The 27,123-nt window shown below is 41.4% G+C and overlaps 1 protein-coding gene across 1 annotated transcript in view; it reads right to left on the minus strand.

Annotated features, from left to right (window-relative positions):
* Positions 1-27,123, minus strand: part of NALCN (sodium leak channel, non-selective) — a 3,094,418-nt gene that overhangs the window by 890,068 nt on the left and 2,177,227 nt on the right. The window contains exon 17 of the mRNA XM_078657626.1: positions 10,874-10,948. Within this exon, the coding sequence (XP_078513752.1) occupies positions 10,874-10,948 (75 nt within the window). The remainder of the gene's footprint in view (positions 1-10,873; positions 10,949-27,123) is intronic.

Raw genomic sequence — 27,123 nt, forward strand, 5'->3', positions numbered from 1 at the left:
ACAGATGTGGCAGCCACTATGTTTAGAGAGACTATGGATGTATTAGGGTTAGCTATTCTTACCACACAGTCCACACATAGGGCAGGCTACACGATTGATTGTATCTCCTCCAATCTAGCCACACTCAAGGTAGACCACCCTAAGATCCAAATATGGACAGATCATGCGTTGGTACCTTTCAATCTCTCACTGGAGAGCTCCACGGAAAGCAAACAGGTGGGAAAAAGTACCCAGGTGACAAATGAAGGATGGAAATCCATTATGGGTCACCCAGAACTGATGGCGATTGCCAAAGATTGTAGTCCCCAACTGACAGAAAAAATGGAACTGGACAATAATATTTTTAGAGAATGGATGTCTGAGATCAAAGTTAAGGCGGGTCCGATGAAAAGTGGAAATAGGCCAAGCCATAAGAGGCTATCAGCCCCGTGGTTTGACCTATCGCTTAAAATAAAACAAGGGGAGGTACGGAGAGCCGAGCGTAGTTGGCATAAAGAGTACTGAGCTGAGCAGCGCTGTAACTATAAAAAAGCAAGGAGCTCATATCATGCACCTATTAAACAAGCAAACATTAAATTCTACACGGCAGCAATAGAAACTGCAAGCAATAAACAAAAAGCTATTTTTAAAATCGTAAACAGCTTCACCAAACCCAAAATATTAGTGCAAGAAATCCCGCCCTCCGAGAGTCTCTGCAATACTATTGCAGATTTCTTTGAGGAAAAAGTACATGGCCTCACGAAGGACTTTGCAGTCCCCGTTTTGGAGTCAGGAGAGGGGAGCTCTAGGAGGAACGGTCCTATGGACCAGTTGGCGGTTTTCCGGCCAATCACTTTGGAGGAAACTTATCGGACAATACTAGCGACCAAATCAGGGTCACCTTTCGACCCGTGTCCCCCGCGTTTATACATTCGATCGTTGATGTTGTCAATCTCACGATCAATGAAATTTTAAACACATCATTATCCACAGCCAACATCCCCTCAAAATGGAAATTAGCAGCGGTCAAACCTCTGCAGAAATAACAGCTGCCTGATCCCACTACTTTATCCAACCTCCGACCAATTTCACTACTCCCTGTAGTGTGTAAGATCACTGAAACGTGCGTAAATAAACAAATCACCAAGTTCGGGAGGAGAGCGAAGCCTGGCACCCCAACCAATCAGGTTTCAGAGCACAGCACTCAACCGAGTCTGCCCTCCTGTTCACTACGGACACCATCCGTATGGCCCTAGACCAGGGAAAGAAGGCTGTCCTAATTTTATTAGATCTGTCGGCAGCCTTCGACACGGTCTCACACACAATTCTGATTGACCGGCTAGCAACATCTGGCCTTACTGGTAAGGTCCTGGAATGGATTACGAACTTTCTGAGTGACAGGAGGCAAGTGGTCACCTTGGGTGATTTCTGCTCCAAGGAAAAATTAATCACTACGGGAGTACCACAAGGTTCGAGTCTGAGCCAGACATTGTTTAATGTGTACACCACCCCTCTAATTAGGTTGATATCATCATTTGGAATTGACGTGGTTGCTTATGCTGATGACACGCAACTGATCCTGGTCCTTGATAAAGATACTCAGAACTGGGAAGAAAACCTTAAATGTTGCCTGACAGCCACATTCGATTGGATGGGGAAGAACCATCTGAAGTGTAACACGGGCAAGACAGAGATCATGCCAATGGGCTCACAAAATGATTTTGTCTCCAGATTATGGTGGCCTGAGAAGGCGGATATTCCACCTCATACCACCAACTCGGCTCGTAATCTGGGGATAAATTTTGACACCACTCTGTCTTTTAAGCAACATGCCCTGACAGTGGCAGGGACCTGTTTCGGCATCATCAAGGGGCTAAGGAAGTTTTTCGATCTGCTTCCTTTGGCGGCTAGGAAAACGGTAACAGTCGCCCTTCTGACGTCAAGGATAGATTATTGCAACAGCTTATACGCAGGCATTAATAAAGCTGTTACTCACAAACTCCAGATGGTGCAACACGCAGCGGCTAGGCTGGTGCTGAAATGGCCGAAGAAATCATCAGCGTCAGTTGCATTAAAAACCTTGCACTGGCTACCGATCATCAAACGGGTCCTTTTTAAAATCCTGATTATCACTTTCAGAGCCATCCACTCACAAGGGCCGAAATATCTACAGGGAAAGTTCGCTAGGTACCAGCCGATGCGTACCTTGCGGTCCTCAAATGCCAACCTGTTGTCGGTCCCGGCCTTTAGACTTAGCACGAGAGGGGGCAAATCACTGCCAGTCCTGGGATCCAAAGCCTGGAACACCCTTCCCCCTCACCTTCGGGCTTTAGAGAGGGAAACCGACTTTCGAAAGGCACTGAAAACCTGGATCTTCAACTTACAGGACTCCTGGGCCAGAACACTAGTATGACAGTGGGAAAAACTAGTATAAGCAGCCTGACCGTGTGATAGATCTCCTGGTCATCAGTGGCGCCTAGATGCTCCTTGGAGCGATAGCTGCGCAATATAAATGCACAATTACATTATATTACATTACATTCCTGATCTTCACCGGAGCATTCTACTTTCTTCAGCTTCACTTCTTCTGCACCGCAGACGGAGTCCTCATCGTGGCTGCCTCTGGGTGAGCCCTCTCCTCTTCACTTGTAAAGGAGCACGTCCATATCATGCTTAAAATAGGAATATATGTCTTTACATTGCATGCTTTACATCGCATGCCATTACAACGCAGTTGTTACAATGACCGTGTGGTTACATTGCGATCCATTATATCGCAAGTCGTTACAACAATTTGCTGTGAGGGGGGCGCTGGACTTAGGAATAGTAATATTTTATATTCCTACTCCAGTTTGTGCAACAGCAGGGAAGGCGTTGGATTGTAAATCCAACACCTTCTGCCCCCTACAGCAAGTCGTAACGGCTTGCGAAGTAATGGTTTGCAATGTAACAACTCCAACGGCCGCGTTGTAATGGCATGCGATGTAAAGCATGCGATGTAAACGCTATTTCCCTTAAAATAGAGCTCTATTTATAACAAAGTTTCTGCAATTGTTCCTTATATATAATGTGATTAGAAGTAATATATAGACATTCATATTTAACTATTTGTTTATCCAAATCTTTAATTACAGTATTAGATGATTTATTTTCATGTGCCAAAATGGAAATTGTTTCTCCTCCGATATATGTTTAAATGCATCCCATCGATTAGTGATAGACATAATACCTTCAGGGTTGAATTAAAAATACTCATGCATTGCAGACAAAAGCCTTGGCTTATTTGTGTCATTAAGAACGATATTGGAATTCATGCTCCAATGACCTTGACCATGTTGACGGGAGTTGAAACATAAATTGCATAATATGAGAGCATGGTCAGAACTATCTAAATTCTGAATAGTGGGATTAAAAATTGAGGATATTAGACAGCAAGAAATAAAAAAATAATCAAGTAGAGAATAAGAATTATGTGGATAAAAAAAAAGTAAACTGTTTGTCTCTAGGGTTATGTAGATGCTAAACATTTACCATTTTGGTAGATTTAAAGAAGGATTTGAGAGTGAAAAAAGCTTTTGGAGGACGGTATTTGGTTTGGGAGATTCTATCCAGCAATGGATCAGAAATAAGATTAAAATCCCCTCCAATAATCAGAAGAACATTACCCAATTTTAGAACTTCTTAAATTAATCTGGACCAAAAATCAAGATCATCGTTTGTGGGCCCATATACATTAATTAGGTATAAAACCTGATTGTCAATTTTAACATTGGCTATAATGAAACGACCATCAGGATCAGAACGTTTATACAGAATCTGAACATGTAATTTGTTTGCAAAAAGAATCGCAACTACATTTTTCCTATAAAGAGCCGGAGACAAAATAATAGAACCCACCCATTTTTTATTCACGTAAGATAAAACTGCATTATCTACATGAGTCTCATGAAGTAAACATATATCTGCTTTATGCCTAGCTAAATATTCTAAAACCTAGTATGTTTAACAGGGTGCCGAAAACCTTTAACAATAAATGAAACTATTTTATACTGTTAAAACTCGACATTATGAAAGAAGAACAAAGACAGATAAAAGGATTGGCGATTCTGATATAATGAAAAAAGAAATGTAGCTCTGACAGAAAAAATAAAGACTAGACAACTGAGAAACATATATATTACTATTGAATCGCCCACATGCATGCGAAGAAAAACATGATGCTACATGCTGTTATAAAATACTCAAATCAAACGGCTAGCAAAAGAGATATTCAAATATCATTGAGATCAGGTATCCATCTAATATGTTTCCATGGAGGACTGTGACTGTTGATGCAAAAAGCGACAAAGATCATCTGGTTGCTGAAAAGACTTAGAAGACCCATCTTTGAATATTCACATAGTGGACGGATCAAATAAACCATATTTATAACCAGCATTTCTCAGTCTGGGTCGAAGATCATCGAATTCCTTGCAAATGCTGACAGTTTTCTAAACAAAGTCTTAATTAATACAAATGTTATTACCGTTGACCATTAAAGAAGGAATGTCTCTGGCTGCCTTTCGTATCAAAACTAAATGGTGAAGATGCAAGAATATCATTTGACGAGGCTTATCGTGTCTTGGATTATGATGAGAAGGAATTCTATGCACCTTATCAATCTAAAATTTTTCAGGACATTTTATACTTAAAAGATAAGGTAATACTTTTCTCTAAATATAACCTGCAGTCATTACCTTCCACATCCTCATATAAATTAAAAATTCTCATAATATATTGCAGATTGCGATTTTCTAAGTCCAGTAATAACTTATTAATTGGTACTATTTTAGCTGCAATAGGTATAAGATGGTCAATTATAGATTTATTGTCCTGAAGTTTAATAACATTGTCAGAAATTTTCATGGAAAGACCAGCCATATGCTTTTGCAGATTTTTTATTTCTGCCGCAATGTTATCTGTATTGGAATGCACAGTTTGTAATTCCTCCAGTAAAAGGATAATGAAGGCTCATTAATATCCACTAATTTAGACTTAACTGGCACCGCTGATGACTCTCATTTGGACTCTTCCACAGCACTCGGAGCTTGCCCTCCTCCTGTGCCCATCCAGCTTCGGCGCGGCAACGACTCCTCCATGTCGCTCCAGATGATGTGGGACAGCTTTGGGGCGTGCTCTCCCCCCTTCCCGGGACAGCGAGATGTCTTAGCTGATGTCCATTGGAGCCACCTGGTTCAGGTAGTGGGGAGTCCGGCATGGGTTTTCCCACGACCGTCTCCTACCCAGCTGGACATTAGAGAAAGACATTCTACGTCCCGCTACCGCTGCTGTTCTCTGCTTCTGCCTCGGACCGAATCGCCGCTGTTGAAAGTGGCACCAGCCTTGGCGCAGCTTTGCCCCCACCGTCTGCCTGCCAGTCTCACCGCCGCCTCGCTGCCTCCCCATGCAGGCTATCTTCCTAGATTTTGCCTCGCCTCGTCATCTACTTTGGAGACCCCAGTGGACTTTTCCCAGGTGTGGGGGCGCGGGAGCCGCGACCGGCTGATTGTCTTCGGCGTTGATCCAGTGGACACGAGCCTGCATGCCTCCTCTCCCTTCCTGGCTTTGATTTTTGAACTGTGTGCCCCCCTGAAGACTTCTGGTTGCTTTGGTTCTCGCTTGCTGGGTCGCTCTCATGGACTTCTTTGCTTTTTTCTTTTTCTGTTGTCTTGCCCGCCATTTTGGTGCTGTTGTCGGCCGCTTTTGTCCGGACCCTGACCCGCCATCTTGTCCATTCCATTGTCCTTTACCCTTTTCCCTCGTTTCCCCCTTGAAGATCCTCAAATGTTTCTTGCTTTTTCTGATTTGTCTTTTCTCCATACCCTTGTAACCCTCCCACCCTCCCTTGGTGCTGCGACTGCGTCCCCCCTCCGAACCCCCTTTAATGGAACTCTGCTCTCCTGGGTCTTGACCTGAGAAAATCTACTATTTATATATATGTATATAGAGATAACTCTAACCACTAGTATATGTAGTAGACCTTTGTACTCTCTACCATTCCTATGTGACTCTTGGAGTTTATCCATTTTCATCTCTACCTTGAGTGACTTTACAACTTGTACATTTGCAATTTTCTCTGTTTGTATCTCTTCCTTGTGTGACTTTACAACTTGTACATTTGTAATTTTTTTGTTTGTATCTTTTGTGTAACTCATGTAATACTAAGTCCTTATGTATCGCAACTGGTTCTTATGTAAAGCGCTCTGACACCTTCGGGTAATGTTCGCGCTATATAAATTTGCATTAAATAAAATAAAAAAGTACAAATTCTACCTAAACAAGGTCTGTGCAGCAGCTAAAACTAACTGTGGCAGTGGCATAGGCTCCAGCCGCTCCCTTTCCTGGGAGTCACTCCACCCTCCTGACAGGAAGATTCAGCAGCTCCAACTCCAATGACACCGGACAGCAGCTCACCTCATGTTGCTCCAATTAGCCAACAAGGAAAGGCACAATAGCCAGAAAGTGCTTGATAAAAGAATCCTCCTAGTTTCTTCATAAACGGTAAAGCTAGCCTTATTATGTAAATTAATCATCGAAAACGGGCACACTCCGCTGCAGTTCAGAGGGAGGTGGCCATCTTGACTTAATCATGACATAAGTTCAATTGGGGCGCAAAGGAGTGCTTTAATTTTTCCTATTTTGCAGAGCAGAAGGTGAAGCTGCAAATGTCCATGTCTGAGAACTTTACATTCACCTGCAGAACTCCTCAGGAGCCCTCTTTGCCAACACCTGTCTAAGGACTACTTATTGGTACTATTGATCCCTATCTCTAAAGAATACATCATCCCTTTTCATTTTTACACTGAAGATACCCATACGCATCTCAAAGACAGTGGCCAGAAAGAGGCTTTCTCGCACAACTCTGGTGACCTTGAAGCACATGGAGAATTAATGAAAGTGAATAGTCTTAGGCTCAAGAAAACTAAAATGCACTCCTACCTCTATGATATTGACCAGAGATGTCAGTAAGAAATATTGTGCATGTACAGTTAGAAAATCTCCCTTAGCCTACAAGTGGTAGTGGGAATTTCCTCATTTTCACTAGTGTGCAAGCCCCACCTCCCATAACAGTGTCATCATCCAGGATGTCAGGTCTAAGATAATTCATGATAAGCAAATGGCACTGTGGATGGCTTGAGTGTGGCACAAACACTAGTGGTGTTTATAAGGGCAGCAGGGACAGAACAGTGGACAGGGACACACCAACAAGGGCGGGGGCAACCTGGGTTGAGAGACAAGCTCTAGGGTGTAGTGGTCTAGATGGGGAATTTCATTTTATTTATTTATTTATGCACTTTGTAGTATGAATATGACCAAAGGCGTTGTAGTGGTTTACAAATTCAAGCACACATGTTACAAGATGATGTCTAGCTATCATTACAAAACCAATGGCAAAGCAGATACAAAAGTTGGAATTCAAAATAGAATATGAACCATTTTCTGAAAAACAAATGCAGGGCAAAAAAATGGAGGAAAACTCAATAGGGACGCCATGGGAAACATAATAGGAAAAGGGCACATGCTGGGAAGAAAGCAGGGTCTCAAATAAGGCATTCACAATCATAGCAATTGATGGGTTTGTTTTGACAGGTTGTCTTGTATGAGTGTGAAGGTTAGTTGTGATGGTACTGTCATTATCAGAGCTAGTGAGGGCAATGGGTGGCTTCCTGACAAGGGCTCTGGCACTAATTGTTTTTACAAATTAAGCATTGGTGCTTAACTCTTTTGCATGGTGGACACTTGAAAATATCAACCACATTATCAAAACTGTATAATGCCGCAATTTTGTCTTATTGGTAGTTTTGGAGTGTTAGTAAGTACACTTCTAGAATGTAAAATTCCACCAATCTTGATTGTGTGAATCATGTTTGTAACCTACGTTACACTCAGCAGACACTTTACCAAGTGGAAAACAAGTACAACTATATAATACACAGAATGGAAGCAATCGTAAGTTGCTGTTCTGTTAGAGGATTTAAAATATGAGCTGTCAAATTCCTTAACAACATCAACTAAAATGTTTCATACTGCACAGTGAACTGCTGGATCTGTCATTTTGACATATACATTTGCCACTGTTCTTCAAATGAATATAGCATCACTTTCGGATGCATGTTGCTGCCTGTCCTGTAATCTACTCATGCAAAAATACAAGCAGGCTAAAAAGACTAGTCATGCGTGGAACTCGCGGAGTTTCACTCTGCAGTATTCCACTGAGTTACATGAAACTCTGCAAGAGTCCGAAGAGTTCCGCAAGCGGGCAGAAATCCTCATGTTGCGCTGCTTGTACTGATTTTTAGCACCAGGAGCTTGTTCTGCACTGTGAAATCAGCACAAACTGCACCACATAGCATGCCAGGAGCCGCTCCTTCTTTGCTACCGCACACGTTGAGTAAATCTCGCTGGGTGCCTTCCTAGTTCCCAAAAAATGTTGGTAGGGGACGCCAATTCTCGCTCACCGACTTACCATTGGTGAGCCTTGTGCAACAAAAAACTCAGTCATGCAATGGTTGATGGAGTTTGGCCAGAACTCCATGCTACAACCATAATGTTGAGTGGTCAAAACTCCACCGACAAGACAGCAGAGTGGAATTTATCGCCCATCCCTAAAAAAGACCTAGCAGAAACTTAGGAAGGATAGAAGTCATGAGGCATGTATAACACATGTAAAGGTGTTTGGATGGTCCCTGCACTCAAGTAAAGCCAAAAGGAGGAAATCTGTGGTTGAGCGTAACAGAACCAATTACTTCCTACCAAGCAACAGAATACTTGCTAGTAAAATAAAAGCGAACATTCTTTATTGAAAACAATGAAATGACATCTGTTTTCACATAATAGGGAGCATTCTAAGATTATGATTCTATGTCAAAAGAAAATAATTAGCTGATGAGCTTTTCTGACCCATAATAGCCTTCGTTTACAATTCCTGATCCAACTCTGATGCTAATAGTATCTATAAGGGTATTGTAATGAGCATGTGCTCCCGTGGAAACGTGGAAATAGGGGATAAAAGGATACAGGCTAAATGATTGTACTAAATACATCAGACCCACATTATTTCGTATTAAGCATGTTATCGCACATTATCAAAGATTTACAATATAAAACAAAACACACAATCTTACAGTACACAAACAAAAAGAAAAATAATAAACCATGGAATACTGCAGTTATCCTCAAGCACGTATTCATCAAAAGGCATATTTTCTGTCTAGTAAATCCACCAATCTGTAAAAAACTAAGTTAGAAGCACCTAGCAGAAACCAAGATCTCTCCTATGGCAAACTTCTGCTTCCCTGTGAGTTTATTAAAATGTTGCTTATAATAATTAACAATCGATGGGCATTTTCATTATTAAATGCACTTGGAGAATGGTTTAACTCGTAGTATGACTGTAAACATGTTTCTCAGATTCTGTTCCATTCTTCTAATTTTATGAATGTGTTTAGTGTATTTTTACAAACTACACAGGGTTGTTCATAGGGCCTGGCTGCACGTGAACTGTCAGTGCCTAATGCATATTTGTGAACCTGTTCACTTAAAATTGTATATCAGGTGAGTTATTTACGGATGTACGTCGTTACAACGCATGCTTTTACCACGCATGCCTTTACGACGCAACTTTTACAACGCAAACCATTACAAAGCATAGTGCTTAGGGGTGCTGGCTAGTGAATAGTTTAATTTACTATTCCAACTCCAGTCCCCGTGGACACTGGGGAAGGTGTTGGATAGTAAATTAAATCTATTCCCTATCCTAGAGCGCCCCCCAGCGCAATGCGTTGTAATGGTTTTCGTTGTAATAGTTGTGTCGTAAAGGCACTGCGTTGTAAAAGTTGCGTTGTAAAGAATGTTTCCCTTATTTAACAGGCACATCCCATTATGGGAAATAAAGAAAAAACACATTTGGGAGGATATTCAAGGCGTAATAAATTGCTGAACTCACCATTACCTACCAAACTGAATAGCAGTACAAAATAGGATAAAATCTACTAAATGTCGGCGAGGTCACAGATACACTTCTCATCCTGCACGTTGACCTCAGTGGCGTAGCTAGACCTAATGCCACCCTGGGCGGACCCTAAGGATGCCGCCCGGGACAGGTAAAAAGAGTGGGGGGGTGGCGGACGATGGATGACTTGTTCCGGCGGGGTGGGGGTATTGTGCTTGATGGGTGACTTGTTCCAGGGGCGGGGGGTGAATGTGCTCAACAGACACGACTTGCTCACCTCTGCCGCCCACAAAAACAGTGTAGCCCCCAACCCCTCTAGCTATGCCACTGTGTGAAATCACTTCTACTCTACAAAGCCCTATAGTACACTCAGATGGGGAAACATCCTTTACAACGCAACTTTTACCACGCAGTGCCTTTACAACACAACCATTACAGCGCATGTCATTACAATGCATCGGGCTTGGGGGGGCTCTAGGATAGGGAATAGATTTAATTTACTATCCAACACCTTCCCTACTATCCACGGGGACTGGAGTTGGAATAGTAAATTAAACTATTCACTATCCAGCACCCCAAAGCACTATGCGTTGTAACAGCATGAGTTGTAAAAACTGCGTCGTAACAGCATGCGTGGTAAAAGCATGCGTTGTAATGTCATACATCCACTCAGATGTTATCATCAGTCATCATCAGTGATGACATCAATAAGGGCATTTAACTTGTCAAGAGTGATGTAATATCCAAGGTGAAAAGCAGGGCGTGACGGGTGCAAGTTATAGTTAGATATCTGAATTATCTCTGGCGAATTTCCAGTCTCCTTCCCACGTGCAGTGACGTGATAAAAGTCAGCTGAATTGCAGTGTAAAATAGACTTTACTTTCATTGAGCAGAAATTTTTACCTGTTTAAGTTTCTTTAGGTCTTCATCCAACTCCAGATTATCCAGGATGACAGCCACAAACAAGCTTAGCAGAATCTGAAATATAAAGATAATTTCTTTATCTCTCTTTTTGGACTTGCCAATAAAACGTATTCTATTACAATATATAAGTTACAAAGGTTACACTATCATGAAACAACACAACTTGGCTGTCACTCGTACCAAAAGATGTGGTAAGTGGATAATTATGATCATACCACAGATAGTATCAGAAACTGTCAGTATAACATCTTGAGAAGTGTAGAATTAAAACAATTGTCAATGAATTCACTGGCTTTTGTGATATGCATGATACAATGTTTTTGCAAAACAATTTTATCACTCACGAATCGAATTGAAAAGACATCAAATAGCTATTAACAAGAAGCGTCCAAGATTTCCCATTGAAAAACGAAAATTCTGAAAAAATCTCTAGTATTGAGTTAGTTAAAGTCACTACTTTGGTTGTGGACACACTCCAGTTCTCTCAAATGGTGAGGATATGGAATTTTAAAGTTAAGTTGAAAAGAAGCTTGGTGGTTCATTAGTTGTACCCAGTCAAACTTGGCATAAACATGTACTTTGAACAGAGGGTAGGCCTGTAGGCCTCTTCACACAAAAACTGTGTTTCACGGAGGATAATACCCCGAAATCATACATCAAGTGCGGCAGTTGGCCAATCATTGCTTAGAAACAAATAAAAAAACATACCCAATATGGTCCCTAAGACCATAGTTTCATCAAAAACACTAATTATTGTCTTTGTTGGCAAGCTAACATAATGTTCATATAAATGCTGGGCAGAGAGAAACAAACTTGACACGTAGTCCAGTGCCCATTAAAATAATCAACACCTACTAGCAACATTAACAAAGATTTCAAGGTTTACTGTGTCTTTATCAGCAATAACTCAACTAATCTACTCACCAACCTGCTGCCAATTAGATTAACAAAAGAGCAAATACTTTCGAGCCTAGTAGCTGAATCCTCTTACCAAATGGGAGTCACAAATGATTGCACAAGTGTTATGACACTCATTCTTTATGGCCATACACATATAAGGTATTTTGACCCATCCACCTGTAAGGTGATGTTTAGAACAATTTACATAGAACTGCGCATTATGTCAGATTGAAATGTCTTGGTTTCGTATATGACTTTTTATTTATTGTAAAATGTACAACTTTCGATTATGTCCTATTATACAGTACATTCACAAAACCTCATACTTGTTTTAACCTATTAGGTGCTCAGGACGGCCCCTGGCCATCCGATGTCATGGTGTGCGTGTGCTAAGGACGGCCTGGGCAGTCTGAATCCCGCCCTCTTATTAATTCTCCCGCACAGCGGGAGAATTTGCGCAGCAGCGCCGAAGGGGTTAAGATGACTGTTTTTTACTCTGAGAAACACTGCCATATTTTTGACATCACAATATGTTTTTAATCTTTTTTTGAGCCTTTAGAGTGAATATTTTTATCCATACACGTATATCAGCAAATCTGTACCACCTTGTGTTCGTTCACCATATTTTGGTTTTCAACATGCAGAGCCAGTGGCGACTATCTATGTCATCACAAGCACAGTGAGTTTATCCTGTTTGTAGGTACCTCACTGATTCAGACTTAATGCTCATTCTCGTTAGCCACGTAGGATTTCTTATCTTTTCATTCCTGCGATATTGGGTGTGAGTCCCTCCAAACCTGTGTTGAGCTTTTGCTTCCAGTATGCAGACTCAGCTGTGACTATTTAGTCACAATTGTGGTGTTGACATGTAACGGGCACTGTGAGAGTGTGTTGGAGGGGCGCTGGTGGAGCACCCGTCTGCACTTGCCCGCACCTGAATACCATCCACTTTCTAAGATGTTGCCTGTGAAACCATCTGTTCTGCAGTTGGCTATGCCCTACACATTTTGGGAACCACCTGTAAGCCGGGCAGAACTCCAGCAATCTATGACCACAATGAGTTACTTGCACCAGTCATTAGCCAAAGCTACTTTCTAAAACCTGTTGGGACTCACCGTCCCAGGGCACTCTGTAACCTCACAGCTGCTGCAAGGGGTAGTCACTACCACTGCGCTTATAGCACTGCCCCTCCCCCACAACGTGGAGTGTGCCCAGGCCAAGCCCGGGCAAAGGGCGGTCCCGTCTGCACCCATCCGAGACTGAATGAAGCTTGGCTGGGACACCTCTCTTTCCCATACTGTATCTTGATTACGTCCAAAGATTAGCCCTGAAGGTAAGGCGTGATGGGGGAAAGGAAATTTGCAATGCTACCCACTAAAGGGAGACCACTAACCACCACCATCACAAGCTTCCTTACTAATGCTATGGGCACATTTAACAGTGAGATAGAATGTGTCGAGGAAAGGTTTGGAGGCACAAAAGAGGTTCTTCAAATAAATCATGTCATCGATGCAGATGCGAGCGCTATCACACCACCCCGATAATAATATTAAAAGTTACTTCGAGAAAGACAAACCCGTGCATTCCTAATGATGTCCTAACAATTGAAGCTGATGTAACTCAGAAATGAAAGTATAACTTCATTCCTGCAGAAAAAGGCCAAACGTAATGGTAAACCTACTGCTACACGAAAAAAAGAAAAAAAAGGTCTGGTAAAATTGCTATCTTGAAAGGCTCAAATGAGGGCATAGATGGCAGTAAGAAGGTCAATATTTCTGAGGACATTTTCTCGTATGTCACGCTCAATGTCTACCTAGAGCTAACACTAAAAAGGTATTTTAACCATTAATGGCTATTTTGACAAACATTGACTGTTCGTTAAAAACTTTGATTGGTCACGGTCAAGTCAATCCAATAGCACAGTCTACTATTCCAGCTTTGCGTGAAGAGGCCACCAATGTTAGATAGGACGGTGAGGGGCCACACATGAAACAACGTAGTGGACCATAGTGTAAAATAGCTCATTTGAGATTATCTATCCCATTTTCAACAAATGATAATGGCCAAAACACCAACATGCCTTCTAACGCTTTCCCGACATCAGCAACAGCCCAATCAAGCCTTGATCCCTCAGCCAAGGATAACACCAGATCCGCTAATAAGGGGTTCTTGATTTCTCAGCCAAAACCAGAAATAATTCTCCAGCTGCTTTCTGAAGCTACACCACTGGTTATAGCTCTAAAAAATGTACCACCTTTAAATACAGGCCAAAAAGAAAATTTTTATCAGCTGAAAAATAAGGCGATACACTGCTTGGCAAAAAACATTGACCTCTATAGCTGCAAATCTCTTTTTTTTAAAGTAATTAATATGCAGAGGGTGCATTGGATCAGTTATCAACCAAAACATGTCCCTGGGCATTGCATCATTATAAACTTGAAAAACAGAATTGTTGCTGGATCTCTACTGGAAAAACTCATGGATCAGTTGTACCTTTGGAAGTATCTTGGTAGCACCTTTGGGTTTCTTCTATAAGCCTGATCTCATAAGGGCAAATACATTTCACATTAATAAACTACCCATACTCAAACCATTTGAGAAACCTGCAAACGCTTTATGCCCTTGGATCAAGATGATTGACTGCCCCACTGAGGGTTTCTCTTAACATACGACCCGCAATACGGAGAACCTAAGGGCATACCATCAAACAACTCTGACGGACGATAGATTTCTAGGATTAACCAACGAGCAATGAACAGTTCAATTTCAAGATCTGGTGATACAGTGGAGAAGGAATTTGTGCTTCAAGGGACAGAGATACCAGCTATCTCTTCCATAGCTAAAGAGCTGCCTAATAACAGTAATAACACTTCCCTTACTGAAGCTGCATGTACTGAAACATTATTGGATACGTTGGTTCTTACAAAATATCAATTAATTACCATTGATATTCAGTTTGATTTTAACTGCATGTTTTGGAATGTGGCCAGTCTTTTAAAAAAGGTGAAAAATGTTGAGCGGAACAACCTAATTATGTCACATAACATTATTTGCCTACGGGAAATTTGAGGGCATGTTTAGAAGGAGCTAGCGCTGCTGCATCGTCATTTTGTTTGATGGAGCGGCAACGCTATCAGTGCTTCACAGTGCTACATTTATAAACTGATGAATTGGGCCCAATGCTTCAGTTCGTAGAGGCCTGCGTCACATTATACCTGCACCAGGTTTAATGAATGCAGAGTAGGCGTACACACACTAAAAGTCACTTAGAATTGACGCAGTGAAATCTACAACTTTTCCCTGCTTCACTCTACGATATGACTGTGTCAAAATCCCTACGCCTTCTCAAACCAGGCAGAAGGATTAATGCAGGGCTTTTAACATGGGACTCACCTTTATGTTCTGACACATTGGTGGAGTTGCGTCAGTCTTACGGCCAACTCCAGCAATGCATTACTTTAGCACCAACAGCTGCATCAGAGTTTAAGACGCATCCATGAACTCTTGCGCCATGGAGCACCGTATTGCAAATGAAGAGCATCCATGGTGTCATTGGGACGTTTGCTGCAGGCACAAGAAATCTGACGCATCAATGGGGAAAAGTCCTAGTTTTTCTGTATGATGACCTTAATCCAAAGGGCATGCTGAGGGCATTTGAGGAAATATGTCATGCAACTAGTAATCTCTTAACAATCCATAGTAAGAAAAGAGAATCCAAGCAACAAAGGTGGTTTGATAGAAACTGCTCGATTACCCACAGATGTCTTATACCAGCCCTGATTCAGGTGCCCAAGGATGGGGGGTTGGTAAAACTATGCAGACACAACTATAAAAAGGCTATTAAGTAGAGAAATGAGGACATCGGGCAAGACACATTGAAGAAAACTGCATGAAGCAAGTGTAAGGAAAAAATCTTGTCTTTTCTGAAAGAAAATGGATGACTCCTACTTTCGAGATAACCATAACACAGCTAATTATGTCACCGTATCCAAACAAGAATGGTTGCACATTTCTCTACAGTATATAGCAACAATGATAGGTTCGACAACCCTCCTGAACCATACCCTTCTAAATCGTCAGATGGTGGTATGAAGATAGTCCCACCTACCTATATGAAGGCTAAAACCGCACTTAAATATAACACGAGACAAAGGCATGGGGTACCAGCGGACCTTTTTTCAGATAATCCTGACTTATGGGCACTATTACTCACGAATGTCTAGGGAAGTGTAGTTATTGAGGGCACCCTAAGCTCGTGGTTACCAGCCAATGTAGTACCATATTCAAAAAAGGTGATAGAGTAGATCCCCGATGCTACCAGTCAATCTCATTGATTGACAGCACAATCAAGATCATGGGCAGGATAATTCCCGAATGGTTGGAGGCTTGGGTGACGGAAAATTGGTGTTTTTCTGATGTGCAGTATGGGTTCAGACAAGGTATTGGGGCTGTGGACAATGCCTCAATCTCCGCTTGATTGTGTCTAAATACACACTGGTGAAGAGTGGCACCCTCCAATTAGGTTGTATGGACGTATCCTCAGCATTTGACTGGGTGGATAGAGGAAAGCTTTGGGTAAAAAGGCTCAAAATGGGTATTGAACCTGCAATGGTACACTTCTTAGCCAAGATGTGTGTGACAGGGATTGTAAGATGTGGGGTAAATGGAGAACTTACAGACCCAATCTCTATGAAACGTGGAGTGAGGCAAGGCTGTGTATTGGCCCCATATTTGTTCTGTTTATATATTAATGGCCTTGACGAACATCTAAATGCAGGGTAGGCAGATACACCGAGGTTTGAGACTAGGAGACTACAAGCCTTACTGTACTCAGATGTTAGCATTTTAATATCTAGAACGGCGGTTGGCCTACAAAAACTGCTACATAGATTTCATTTATTTATGACTGATTTAAGTTTAAAAACAATTACTACCAAATCACATGTAATGGTAGTGGGAACAGCCAGTTCTATTTTTAAAACACTTCATATTAATGGACATAAACTCCTACAAATTCCAATTTTCCCCTACCACAGGATACTCTTTGACCTGGAAGGCACATGGTTACACCTGACTAGGATTAGAAAGTCAAGATTTGATCAATCTACCAAGGCCATTTTTAGATTTGGCAAGAAGCTGGGGTCGAAACCTTTGGATGCCATGGTTAATGTCTATACAGCACGCTGTGCTTCCACGGTTGCATATGGAGCCGGAGTTTGGGGATACTGTAATATGTCTAACCTTCATGTCACTGAAAACTCATTCCTGAGAAGACTTTGGTAAGCCCCAACCAGTCTCCCCTCAACCCTGTGTCATAAGGAGTTAGGTATGCTGCCCCTAGAGGATCGAATTAAACTTGCACCATCAATGTTGAGCAATGGAGAGCTATTTGGGTTAAAAAAGAAACCTTTTTTAATCAAACCATAATAAATGAGTGTATGCTTTTAGATAACGCTCAGAACATTACCTGGCTGGGATACTAGGGAGAGAGAACCACTATCAGAATCCTCTGCCAATGGCCATCACCTCCATCTAAAACAAGATTTCCTAATTGCACATGAACAACAACAGACAGAAAAGGGTAAGAAGAGGGTAAGGGAGTATTACCCCCTTGTCACCACAGATTTTATGGAACCATACCTTACCTTCCCACTTCCACATATGCAAAGATTCTATCTGACAAGGTTTAAGTTTGGCGTAGCCCACATTTTGATTGCATACCCTTGCAATGCATTCAGTGACGCCCAATTAGAACTCTGCCCTTTGTGACTCATCCTCTAACCAGACATTAGTACATTTCATCTTCTTCTGTACGCTATACATTGTGCCCAGGAAAGTGTTTTTAATACTGCTACTCAAGCTCTTGAATACTAGAAGGTGCAGACCAGCCATGTTTTATTTACAGCTTCCTCAGACAATACACACCTCTATGATGGTTTACAAATTTGTTTCTGTTGCTGTTCTTTTGTGAAATTTAGCCAGAAAATACGCAAATAACCTCCATGTAATATGTGGTAAGGTTGCAAATATCCCTGAGTTGAGATTATGCTTGCACAATGCACAGGCCACTTTATGATACCTTGTTAACATAAACATAGTAAGTGGTGAGAATTGATTAAATCAAGCCCTGGGATCATATTTGCACTTTGTGATATCTGTGTTTGCATATGCACAAGGCACTTTACAATGAGAAGTATAAGCTCCTGGGTTGGATTTGCATTTCTTTGCTTAATTGAATGGCTGGTCTGTATTAGTTTGTTTGTGGTTCTGTTTTATATTCATTCATACAAAGGTATTGTTTACAGATGAATTTTGCGCATTAGGGTCTTTCGGGTTGCTTGGGTGATGGTAACTGTTTACCTTTTTAATATAGATATGTGTTTTTGTAAAATGTATTTATCTTTTATGGTTTCTCTTCCGAAAACCGAATAACGATTACTTGATAGTTACTTGCACCTTTCTACTTTCTTTCTGATATTAACAAATGTTCCCAAAGGTTGAAATTCTCTACCACAATCGCACCCTATAGAAAGTTTTCTCATTCTCGTTTCCAAGTCTATCTGATCTCAATGCCTCATGCAGTCTCAAAGCGATTCTATGTAAGGTGAGGTCATCAGTTAAACACCGCCTTCAGATTGTCGAACTCTGTGAATCATATGACATTGACCTAGGCTGCCTTACTGAGATCTGGCTTTAGACACTTTATAAACTACAATATAATTAGGCTCAAGTGCTCCAACAAGGTTGGGAAGAGGTGACAATTATCTATAAGAAAAATATTGATGTCAAACTTAGACCCTTTCACAGAGTCTTCTCAGATGAACTGACCTTAAGACTTGTTCTTCATCTGTCATTCTCCTGAAGCCTCTGCTAAAGCCTCTGCATATATATAAGAGAAAGTATAAGTGACTTCACCCTAAACAATTATGAGGTTTAGAACTATCCTCTAAGGGTCATACACTGCTTTAAAGGAGCCAATGATGTTTAACCTATCTCTAGTCAAAGGGGAATTCACACACCATCAGGGCCACATTTTGATGTGTTTTTTATATGCCCATAGCTCCAGTGTAACCTAAGATCTTGTGGACTGGACAGACCACCCTGGATTACCTGTCTCACTCAGAATTCCTAAACAAAGGAAAGCTAGACCTTGATAAACCATAGTGTAGGAAGCAAACTCTTTCTATGATATATCAAAATTAGATATATTGTGCAAAGAGTCCAGGGTTTCACTTATTAGTGGACAGGGGCTTGCTCTAGCAATCCCAAGGTGCTTTTCTAGGGGTTAGTGTGGTTGAGCAGCCTTAGGCATTTTAGAGAGGAATATAAGACATCTGCAAATACACACACTAGTCAATGAATGATGCACCCCTGGCCCAATAGGGAAATCCACACCAATTAAAAAATATAACATGCATCTTTATATATATTTAAGTACCAAAGCCAGTTCAATCATTTAAGAACATTTTTCAATAGAAATACTTTTGCATTTAAAACATTTCATAAACTGCAATGTTATCCTATGGGACAAAGACCAAGTACGGCATTCAGGTACAGTACAGCGACGTATGTCACCCATCTCCAGGAGTTAAGGTGAGTGGTGGGCAAGGTCCAAGGCAGCACCAGCAAAACACAACCAGCGGCACTAGGGTGGCCGGGTGCAGAGGTGCAAAACAGTGTTGGTACTCAATGTTAGTCTATGGGGATCGGTCTTCACATAAAGAGGCTTCAGGATTTGACAGGGAGGTCAGTTGGGCTGAGCAAATGGGGGCTCAGGCCTCACGATGCTCAGGGATGTATGGACACCTCTGGTTCTCTTCCCCACGGCCCAGGGGCGACAGGTGCAGAAATGTCTTTAGGCATTGGGTTTTCCTTACCAGGAGCAGTCGCAGTAGAGGGGGCCTGCATGCAGAGGCAGCAGGTGACATTGGGAGACCACAGATGCAATATCACAGTGGACTTGGTTTCTGGAGGGCTAAGGGACCACGCTGGCACCATTGGCCCACTTCAACACAGGCTTGTGCAACAGGTGCAGTGGTGTCCCTGGGAGTCGGGTTTGCGCGGTCTTAAAGTCCTCTCAGGTCTCTTTGGGTGCCTGTAGGATGCAGGGAAGCAGATCCACAGCTTGACTGGATTTCTTGATTCTTAGGTGCTGGCAGGTCATCCGGGCTTTAGGGACTCAGCAGCTGCAGGACAAGGCATCTTTTGGTACAATTATAAAAGTCAGCAGGCCAGCCGGCAGGGTTGGCACCAAGTCAGTTGCTGAATTTGCTGTTCTTGCTCTTTCAACTCTTCACATCTGTCTTCTTCTTTCAGGTCAGCAGGATCTGCTTTTCTGGTGCCGGGGGCTTCCCTAAATACTGAATTTGAGGGTGTTAGAGGTGTGTACAGAGTAGCCTATGGGCTGCCTACCCCTGGGGTCACTACACCGCCTATATGACCAATTTCTGTGGGAAGTGGGCGTAACTCTGTCCCAGAGTTCCTAAGTTTGTCATTACAAAGATGGCCTGGGGGTGGGCACGCCTATCTCCCTAGCTAATTTTCCTACCTTTCCAGGTGCCAAAGGGCTCTGGACAAAGGGGTAGGCTTCCTCTCCTGTGAGTGGAGCCAGATTAGGATTTCAAAGGCAGTGACTTCTTTGAAGCTCCCTTGCCTTGGAATACTAATCAGCTGGTAAACCTGGGGATGAGGTGTGAACATCCTCTTACAGAGCAGGCTTTGTTTCTGTCTTCCTGAGAGCAAAGACCCTCACCCTGGGAGGTCAGAAACTTATCTCGAGTAGCAGGCTGGCAGAGACCAGTCAGTCAACACACCAGAGGTTGGTAGGTTTTCAGGGTGCCCCTCTATGGTGCATTCTGTGCACATATATTTACAAATACACTATTGGAATCAGGGTGGATTTGTGAATACGAGATGTTTGATACCAAACATCCCTATTTTCATTGAAGCCATCGTGTAGCTGGGAATCTCGTTTTCACCAGTGTCCAGCACACATGTTTTAAAATGGCTTCCTTGTTCTCTGGTACTGGAAGTAATGGAACGGACCAGCACAGGGACATAGCTGCATGATATGACCACATAAGTCATATAAGGCACACTAGGCTGTAAGGCCTGCTGTATGGGTTATTTATAAATATTACATGCAGTATTAGGGGAAATGGCACACAGGGATGCATGTCATGTCATATTTTCACTTTTGTCTGCGCCAAAACACGCAGCCTGCATGGCAGTCTTGCATGAGTTTGGTGAGGGGTCCCTTAGGATGGGACAATTCGGGCTGCAGCTCTTGGGGACCCTCTTTAGTACCTCAGGCCCTATATACCAGGGGTACCATTTACTAGGGACTTATAGAGAGTGCTAACGATATTGACCATTAAGGGAACAATTGTACCATTTATGAGGAAAGATCACTGGCACTGCGGACTTGATGAGCAGGAACCCAGTGCACTTCAGTCAAAGTTGCATCAAATACCAGGTAAAACGTGGTGGGACTAATGTAACAAAAACTCAGTATCCTACACCTAGTCACTGACAGATAATGGACATCCTTTTATTACAGAAAACAGAAAGATAATCCTATTGGTCTTTCTCCCCAGATTCTCTAGTGATGGTGCAAATGACATCAACACTCCTTATCAGCTTTCAAACATACCTTGAGCAATCTCCTTGCTATAACACTTCCTCTCAAAGCTCGCAGCCTTATTAACAGTCTAAATCATGAGGATAACTATTGGTTTTCATCTGTGCTTCATATTTAAAGCTTAATCCCTGAATGGTGTAAAGACAGTAGCGTCTCAACTACAGTGAAGAGGCAAAAGAACCCTATTATAACACACACAGTTGATCCTGAGCTAAAAGAGACAAAATCAATTCAAAATATCAAGTCCCAAGTGTATTAGGTGCTCCTCATTTTATTCTTCATAAGAAGTTCTTTCTTTGGTTCTTTGATACATCATCAAACAGCCAAATCGTTGAAAAGCAGACGTTTTAATCTAGCTCAAAATTTAATTTCCATAAAGCGTCCTGCTCCAAGTATTCAATTCAAAGAACAAAAACGATTTGGCTGTTTGATGAGATAAATTTTGCCCTGACGAAGTCTAGTGGTCTTGACGACCTAGACGAAACACGTGTTGGCAGTGGTTGTTTCTCTTCCTATTGTGTGAAGATTGGATTTTATCAAAGAACCAAAGAAAGAACTTCTTATGAAGAATAAAATGAGGAGCACCTAATACACTTGGGACTTGATATTTTGAATTGATTTTGTCTCTTTTAGCTCAGGATCAACTGTGTGTGTTATAATGTTTTAACTGTGGCCCCTTGGTGTCGCAGGTTTTTGATTCTGGTAGGGTGACCAGAATCGGATCCTTTGGAGCTTACCAAATATTGTGTTCAAACTGATAACTACTTCTCCCCAGCGCAAACTATCCTCAATCACCCTTCTGTTACTGTTGTATTATTCAAAAGAACCCTACACCACCAAACTTACCGCCTACAAATTTTTCGTTTTGGCAGGCTAAACAAACTACTTCCTATCCTGTATTTCCCAGGTGCTTAATATAGGTTGGTTCTGCAGCAGGTTGATAGTACTGCTAATCTCAAGTATTTTTACACTACCTGCCTTAGTTGGGATCACAGTTACCAAGACATGTTGCTCAACATGTGCTGCGTGTAATGTAACTGTACTTGACATCGCACTACGGCCACTTGCTGCATCAACAACCTATGCAATATCATTGGAATGACCAGCGTGAAGATGAGCTCCCATTCTCGGTCTACTAGTGAGAGGCCAATTATAGACTACAGATAGCAGAGTCAGCGAAGAGTACAATACAAGCAGGTCACAAATCTCATAGTATTTGTAACTGATTTGCAAGTAGTTTTGAAAATGGACAGCTTGTGAGAGAACATTATGCAGCTGTGATTATTCCATTATTAAATTAGAGATTCCCACAACTTCCTGCTTAATACTTTATTGTCAATGTCACCTCAACAGTGCTTGTCAATCAGCAGTCCTCAAGAAGGTGTCCATAACCTTTTGACTGGAATTTTGTTTTATGAATATGTGAAAATCAATATTGGATGAACTGATTCAGTAAAACAAGCTATCCGCTAGGTTTCTTTTGATGGACTGTTCAAAGTACCAAGCTTTGATGTGTGATATTCAAATGGTGCATACCACCAATTTAAGTTGCACATTTTCTGTGAAAAACGGCTTTCCTTTTTCTTGAAGCCTCTGGTACTGGGGGCGGGAGAGAGGGTGGGGGGGGGGGCCTAGCAGCTAATTCCTGAAAGTTGTGCACTCTCAACACAGACTTTCTTTACAAAATGACCTAAAGTGCTGTATTTAAATCTCCATCACTCCTTCGAGCGAGCCATGGGCTTTTGAGGTTTGGACTGGGCTTGTGCAATTTCTAGATAGGACACCCTGATACCCTGATGTCAGTGAAAAAGCCACCCAAACAGTCTACCAGATTTGATACAGTGTTTCCTGGGCCCACCTGCGTACCATTGGTCCTCTGATGCACCTTTTTAACCCCACAGTGAGGTGAAGGGAGTTAGCATTTATATTCAATCAAAGTTCAATTAAGATTGCAACCCATTTGGCTACACAGTGAGAATCAGGAATCGGTAGCCAAGTTTAAGAAGGTTTATTACAAATGAATAACCAAGTTCAAATACACAACTCTAAAGTCCATGCTGTAAAGGTACACAATAATAACAGGAAGTCCCATTCTCTTAAAGAAGTTGAGGTGGGACATCAATACAAAAGAGCAGCATCAATACGTGGTGCTCGGTAAATAGTCTAAGACTCTCTTGTCTATATATTAGTAATCTACAGCTCCTAAATCCAGTCCAGGTCAAGAGGATGATTCGGTGAGCTAAAGTCTCAAGATCAAGGAATTGCCATGTAGGAATTTAGGACAAGACAAAGTAAGTCAAGAGGAACATGTTAGCATTTCAGAAGCTCGGTCAAGAGTCTCCAATGGGTCAGAAATTAGTGTTAGCCTAAGACACACTTAGGAAAGAATTAAGGGAAAGCATCATGGGTCCAATGTTCTCGTCCATTTCTCAGGTTACAAACTGCAACATCGGTAGGTTATCCAAAACTGGGCATGGGAAAGACATCTCTTTCTCACAGAGACATCGGTTGCAATATTTGCTCAATAGTCCTTTCAGTTAACGCTCTGGTTCCACATGTACTTTCGTCAAGGTTTTCTTCTCAGGCTCTTTCCACTATCTCTTGTACAGTAATGTATCTATTCTAAACTGATCTGGGCTTTGGACAAACAACCCCTAACCCAGGTGGTCTCGTATAAATGCCTAGCATTTCAAATTGACCGCAACCTCAATTTCAAGATACATCTGGACCAAGGACGCACGAAAGCCAAACAGCTGCAGTTCGCTTTCAAAATCTTAATAAACAAGCTTACAGGTTGCTCCATCACACATTTGCTAAAAGTTATCGCAGCAAAATTCCTTCTGTCCATCTCATATGATACAGAAATCTTGAACATCAAAAACGCTACAGTTCTAAATCTAGCACAATCAATTCTTTTCAAGAACCTGTTTGCAATCCCCCGCTATATCCAACAAGCCCAAATTCGATATTAATACGGCCTAAGAAATCAGATCCCCGGTAGACAAGGTGCACTAGTCAAATACTATTGGAGAATGAGGGATGCAGAGGACAACACCTTTGCACATTACTGCTGGGTAGAGATCGAAAACCAAGCCAGGCTAAACAATTCAATCTTCAAAGTTTTGAAGGCCTCCCTCTCGGCACTGCAGCTAGAGGAGGCCTGGCTCACTGTCTCTACCTACTCTGGCTTTAAATCTGTGGTCAACAAAGCCATTAAACATATTTCTTTATCAATGGACAAAACAGCCCTTGCCAAAAAATCTCACACCAGGGCTATGATACAGGCATACCAGAGGCTGCAACCTCAATCTTATTTGTTAGACCCCTTTCCTCACCAGAAAAAACACTTCACGCTACTGAGGCTTGGGTCATTTCAGTCAAAGGACCTGACCCCGACATGGAAATACCCCTGGCAAACAAATGAATGCCGCCTATTCTGAGCAGGGGATGAGTCTTTACTGCATCTAATATGTATCTGCTCCTTCCTGGCAGTAACTCGAAAAAACGGTCCTTCAGGAAGCCCATATGAAGGAACAAAAAAGAACTTTCAGAGCAACAGTCATCCAGTATCTCGGAGGCTCATCAATTCAATTGTCCTGTAGTGCCACAGACGTTTTGATTATCAAGCAAAAGAACTGGACAAACCTGAAACTGCCAACCAACTCATGTAGTTTTAGAACAATTAGCCTAGAAACTTCTCTATTGCACTGCCCGTATGTTTTCATATTATTTTTTATTCAAACCACTGCCACTTGTCTCCCGACTGTCTTCCTCATGCTTTTCAACATTTTAAAAGTTTTTTAAATATATATTCTATGTACTCCTTACCAATGGTGGTTTTCCCAACCTTTTATGATTTTGTTTATTGAAATCAAATAAAAGTATATATACCTGACTATTCTAAAACAAGAATGCATGTAAATACCTGCAAGAAATGCCAAGTTAGCAGAAAATGGAAAACCGTATTTTACGAAATGCAGCATGGTGAAATACAGGCCTAATGGTCAAGACAAGCTAAACATTAACTCAATAGTGCACTTTTAATATGCTTGTGAACATTTAAACACAAATGAATATAAGTTTCAAGTACATTGTATTAAATTTATATCATATGTGGCATACAGTAAATCTTCAAATTAATCATGTGTTATGATGGCTAATAACTGCATTTAAATGCAGTGAACAGATTACATTAACTATTGTTTATATGAAATCACATTCTACATATATGAGGATGGTTTCTATCTAGTTTTCAAGTCAATGGGTGTTATTCAAGTAGTATAACACATGTTTATGGAAGTCTAATTTCACCTTCTTATTAAGTACATTATCTACTAAGTGAGGATGGTTTTATTTCATTAAGCCTTTAATTAATAGGTATATTAGCATGCCTGAAACACACACATAAGTATGTTCTCCAATTCTACAGTAAATGCACTCTTTATTCGTGATGAAGAATGCAAACGTTTCATTAATCATTCAACTGCATAAGAAACGTGCTAAATGAACGTTCATGTCACAAATTTGTTAACATGTTTGCGACATATTTGTAATGTGTAAAGAGTGGGCAACTTTGCGCTGCTCCAGGCACATCTCTCATTCTATCTTTGAAGTTCAGGAAGACTGAGTACAACCCTCTTTTGTCTTCATGTCTGGAATAAATACACAACACATCACAGTAGAGCCATTCACAGTCATATGACCCTTGACACTAGAAGAAAGGGAAATTTGATTTAGGCAGAAAAATGCAAACTTAATAAAAGTAATTGCAAAAGAGAGAGACGTTCAAGCCATTACGTTTCAAGTGCTGTTAAATTTGTTTAACAGCCTGCGATCGATTACATTGATTACTGGACCAGAAGCATTTATTTGCTGTGTCAATTTTTGTATTCGTGTTAGTTTCAAATCATTTTTATAAAAGACACAAGGTGAAACTGAAGACTTGATACACATTATTACAATAATTGTGACAAACCATAATCAAATCGAAAACATGAATAAACAGTATGATTAAAAACAGCCACAAAATCACAAGTGACGAAAATTACAAATGTTAAATACATTAAAAAACTTTCTTAATTAAGATACAACAGCAGCACTAGACAATGATTTTTAGGCAAATTCTGAATGAATGAAGGTGCTGCTGACCACCGGGGAAGACAGTTACTCCAAGTAGATGGATGATTTTGCAAGAACTAGGAACCTCAAAGACAACCTTCCTTATGGCCAACTACTCAGGATAAGGAGGAACTGTTCTCGTACAGAGGATTTCGAGATCCACGGAAATTCCTTTTGCGAACAGATGAAGATCATGGGTTGTGAGAAAAAGCTGTTGAAGCATGCACTCAAACGAGCATGGTGCACACCCAGGGACTGTTTACTGAAACAGAAAGAGAGGTCTAAGATGGAGAGAATGGTGTGCGTATCCACATATGGACCACACACAAATAAGTTTTGTTCCATAATTCTGTAGAATTGGCATCTGGTCAAAAGTTTGAACTTCAGACTTGATGCCTTTTTGTTTGCCATGAAAAAAATCTTGAGCACTGGACAGCAGATAGTAAGAGCTGAGCTGTCCCCCCCTAACAAAAACCAAGACCTAAGAACACTTTGGCATATGCAACCACTGTTGGGTCACCACAAATGTTGTAGCTGTACGGGATGAAGCACCACTTTGGAAGGCATTGAT

The sequence above is a fragment of the Lissotriton helveticus genome, chromosome 8, assembly GCF_964261635.1.
Source record: "Lissotriton helveticus chromosome 8, aLisHel1.1, whole genome shotgun sequence".
Taxonomy (NCBI): domain Eukaryota; kingdom Metazoa; phylum Chordata; class Amphibia; order Caudata; family Salamandridae; genus Lissotriton; species Lissotriton helveticus.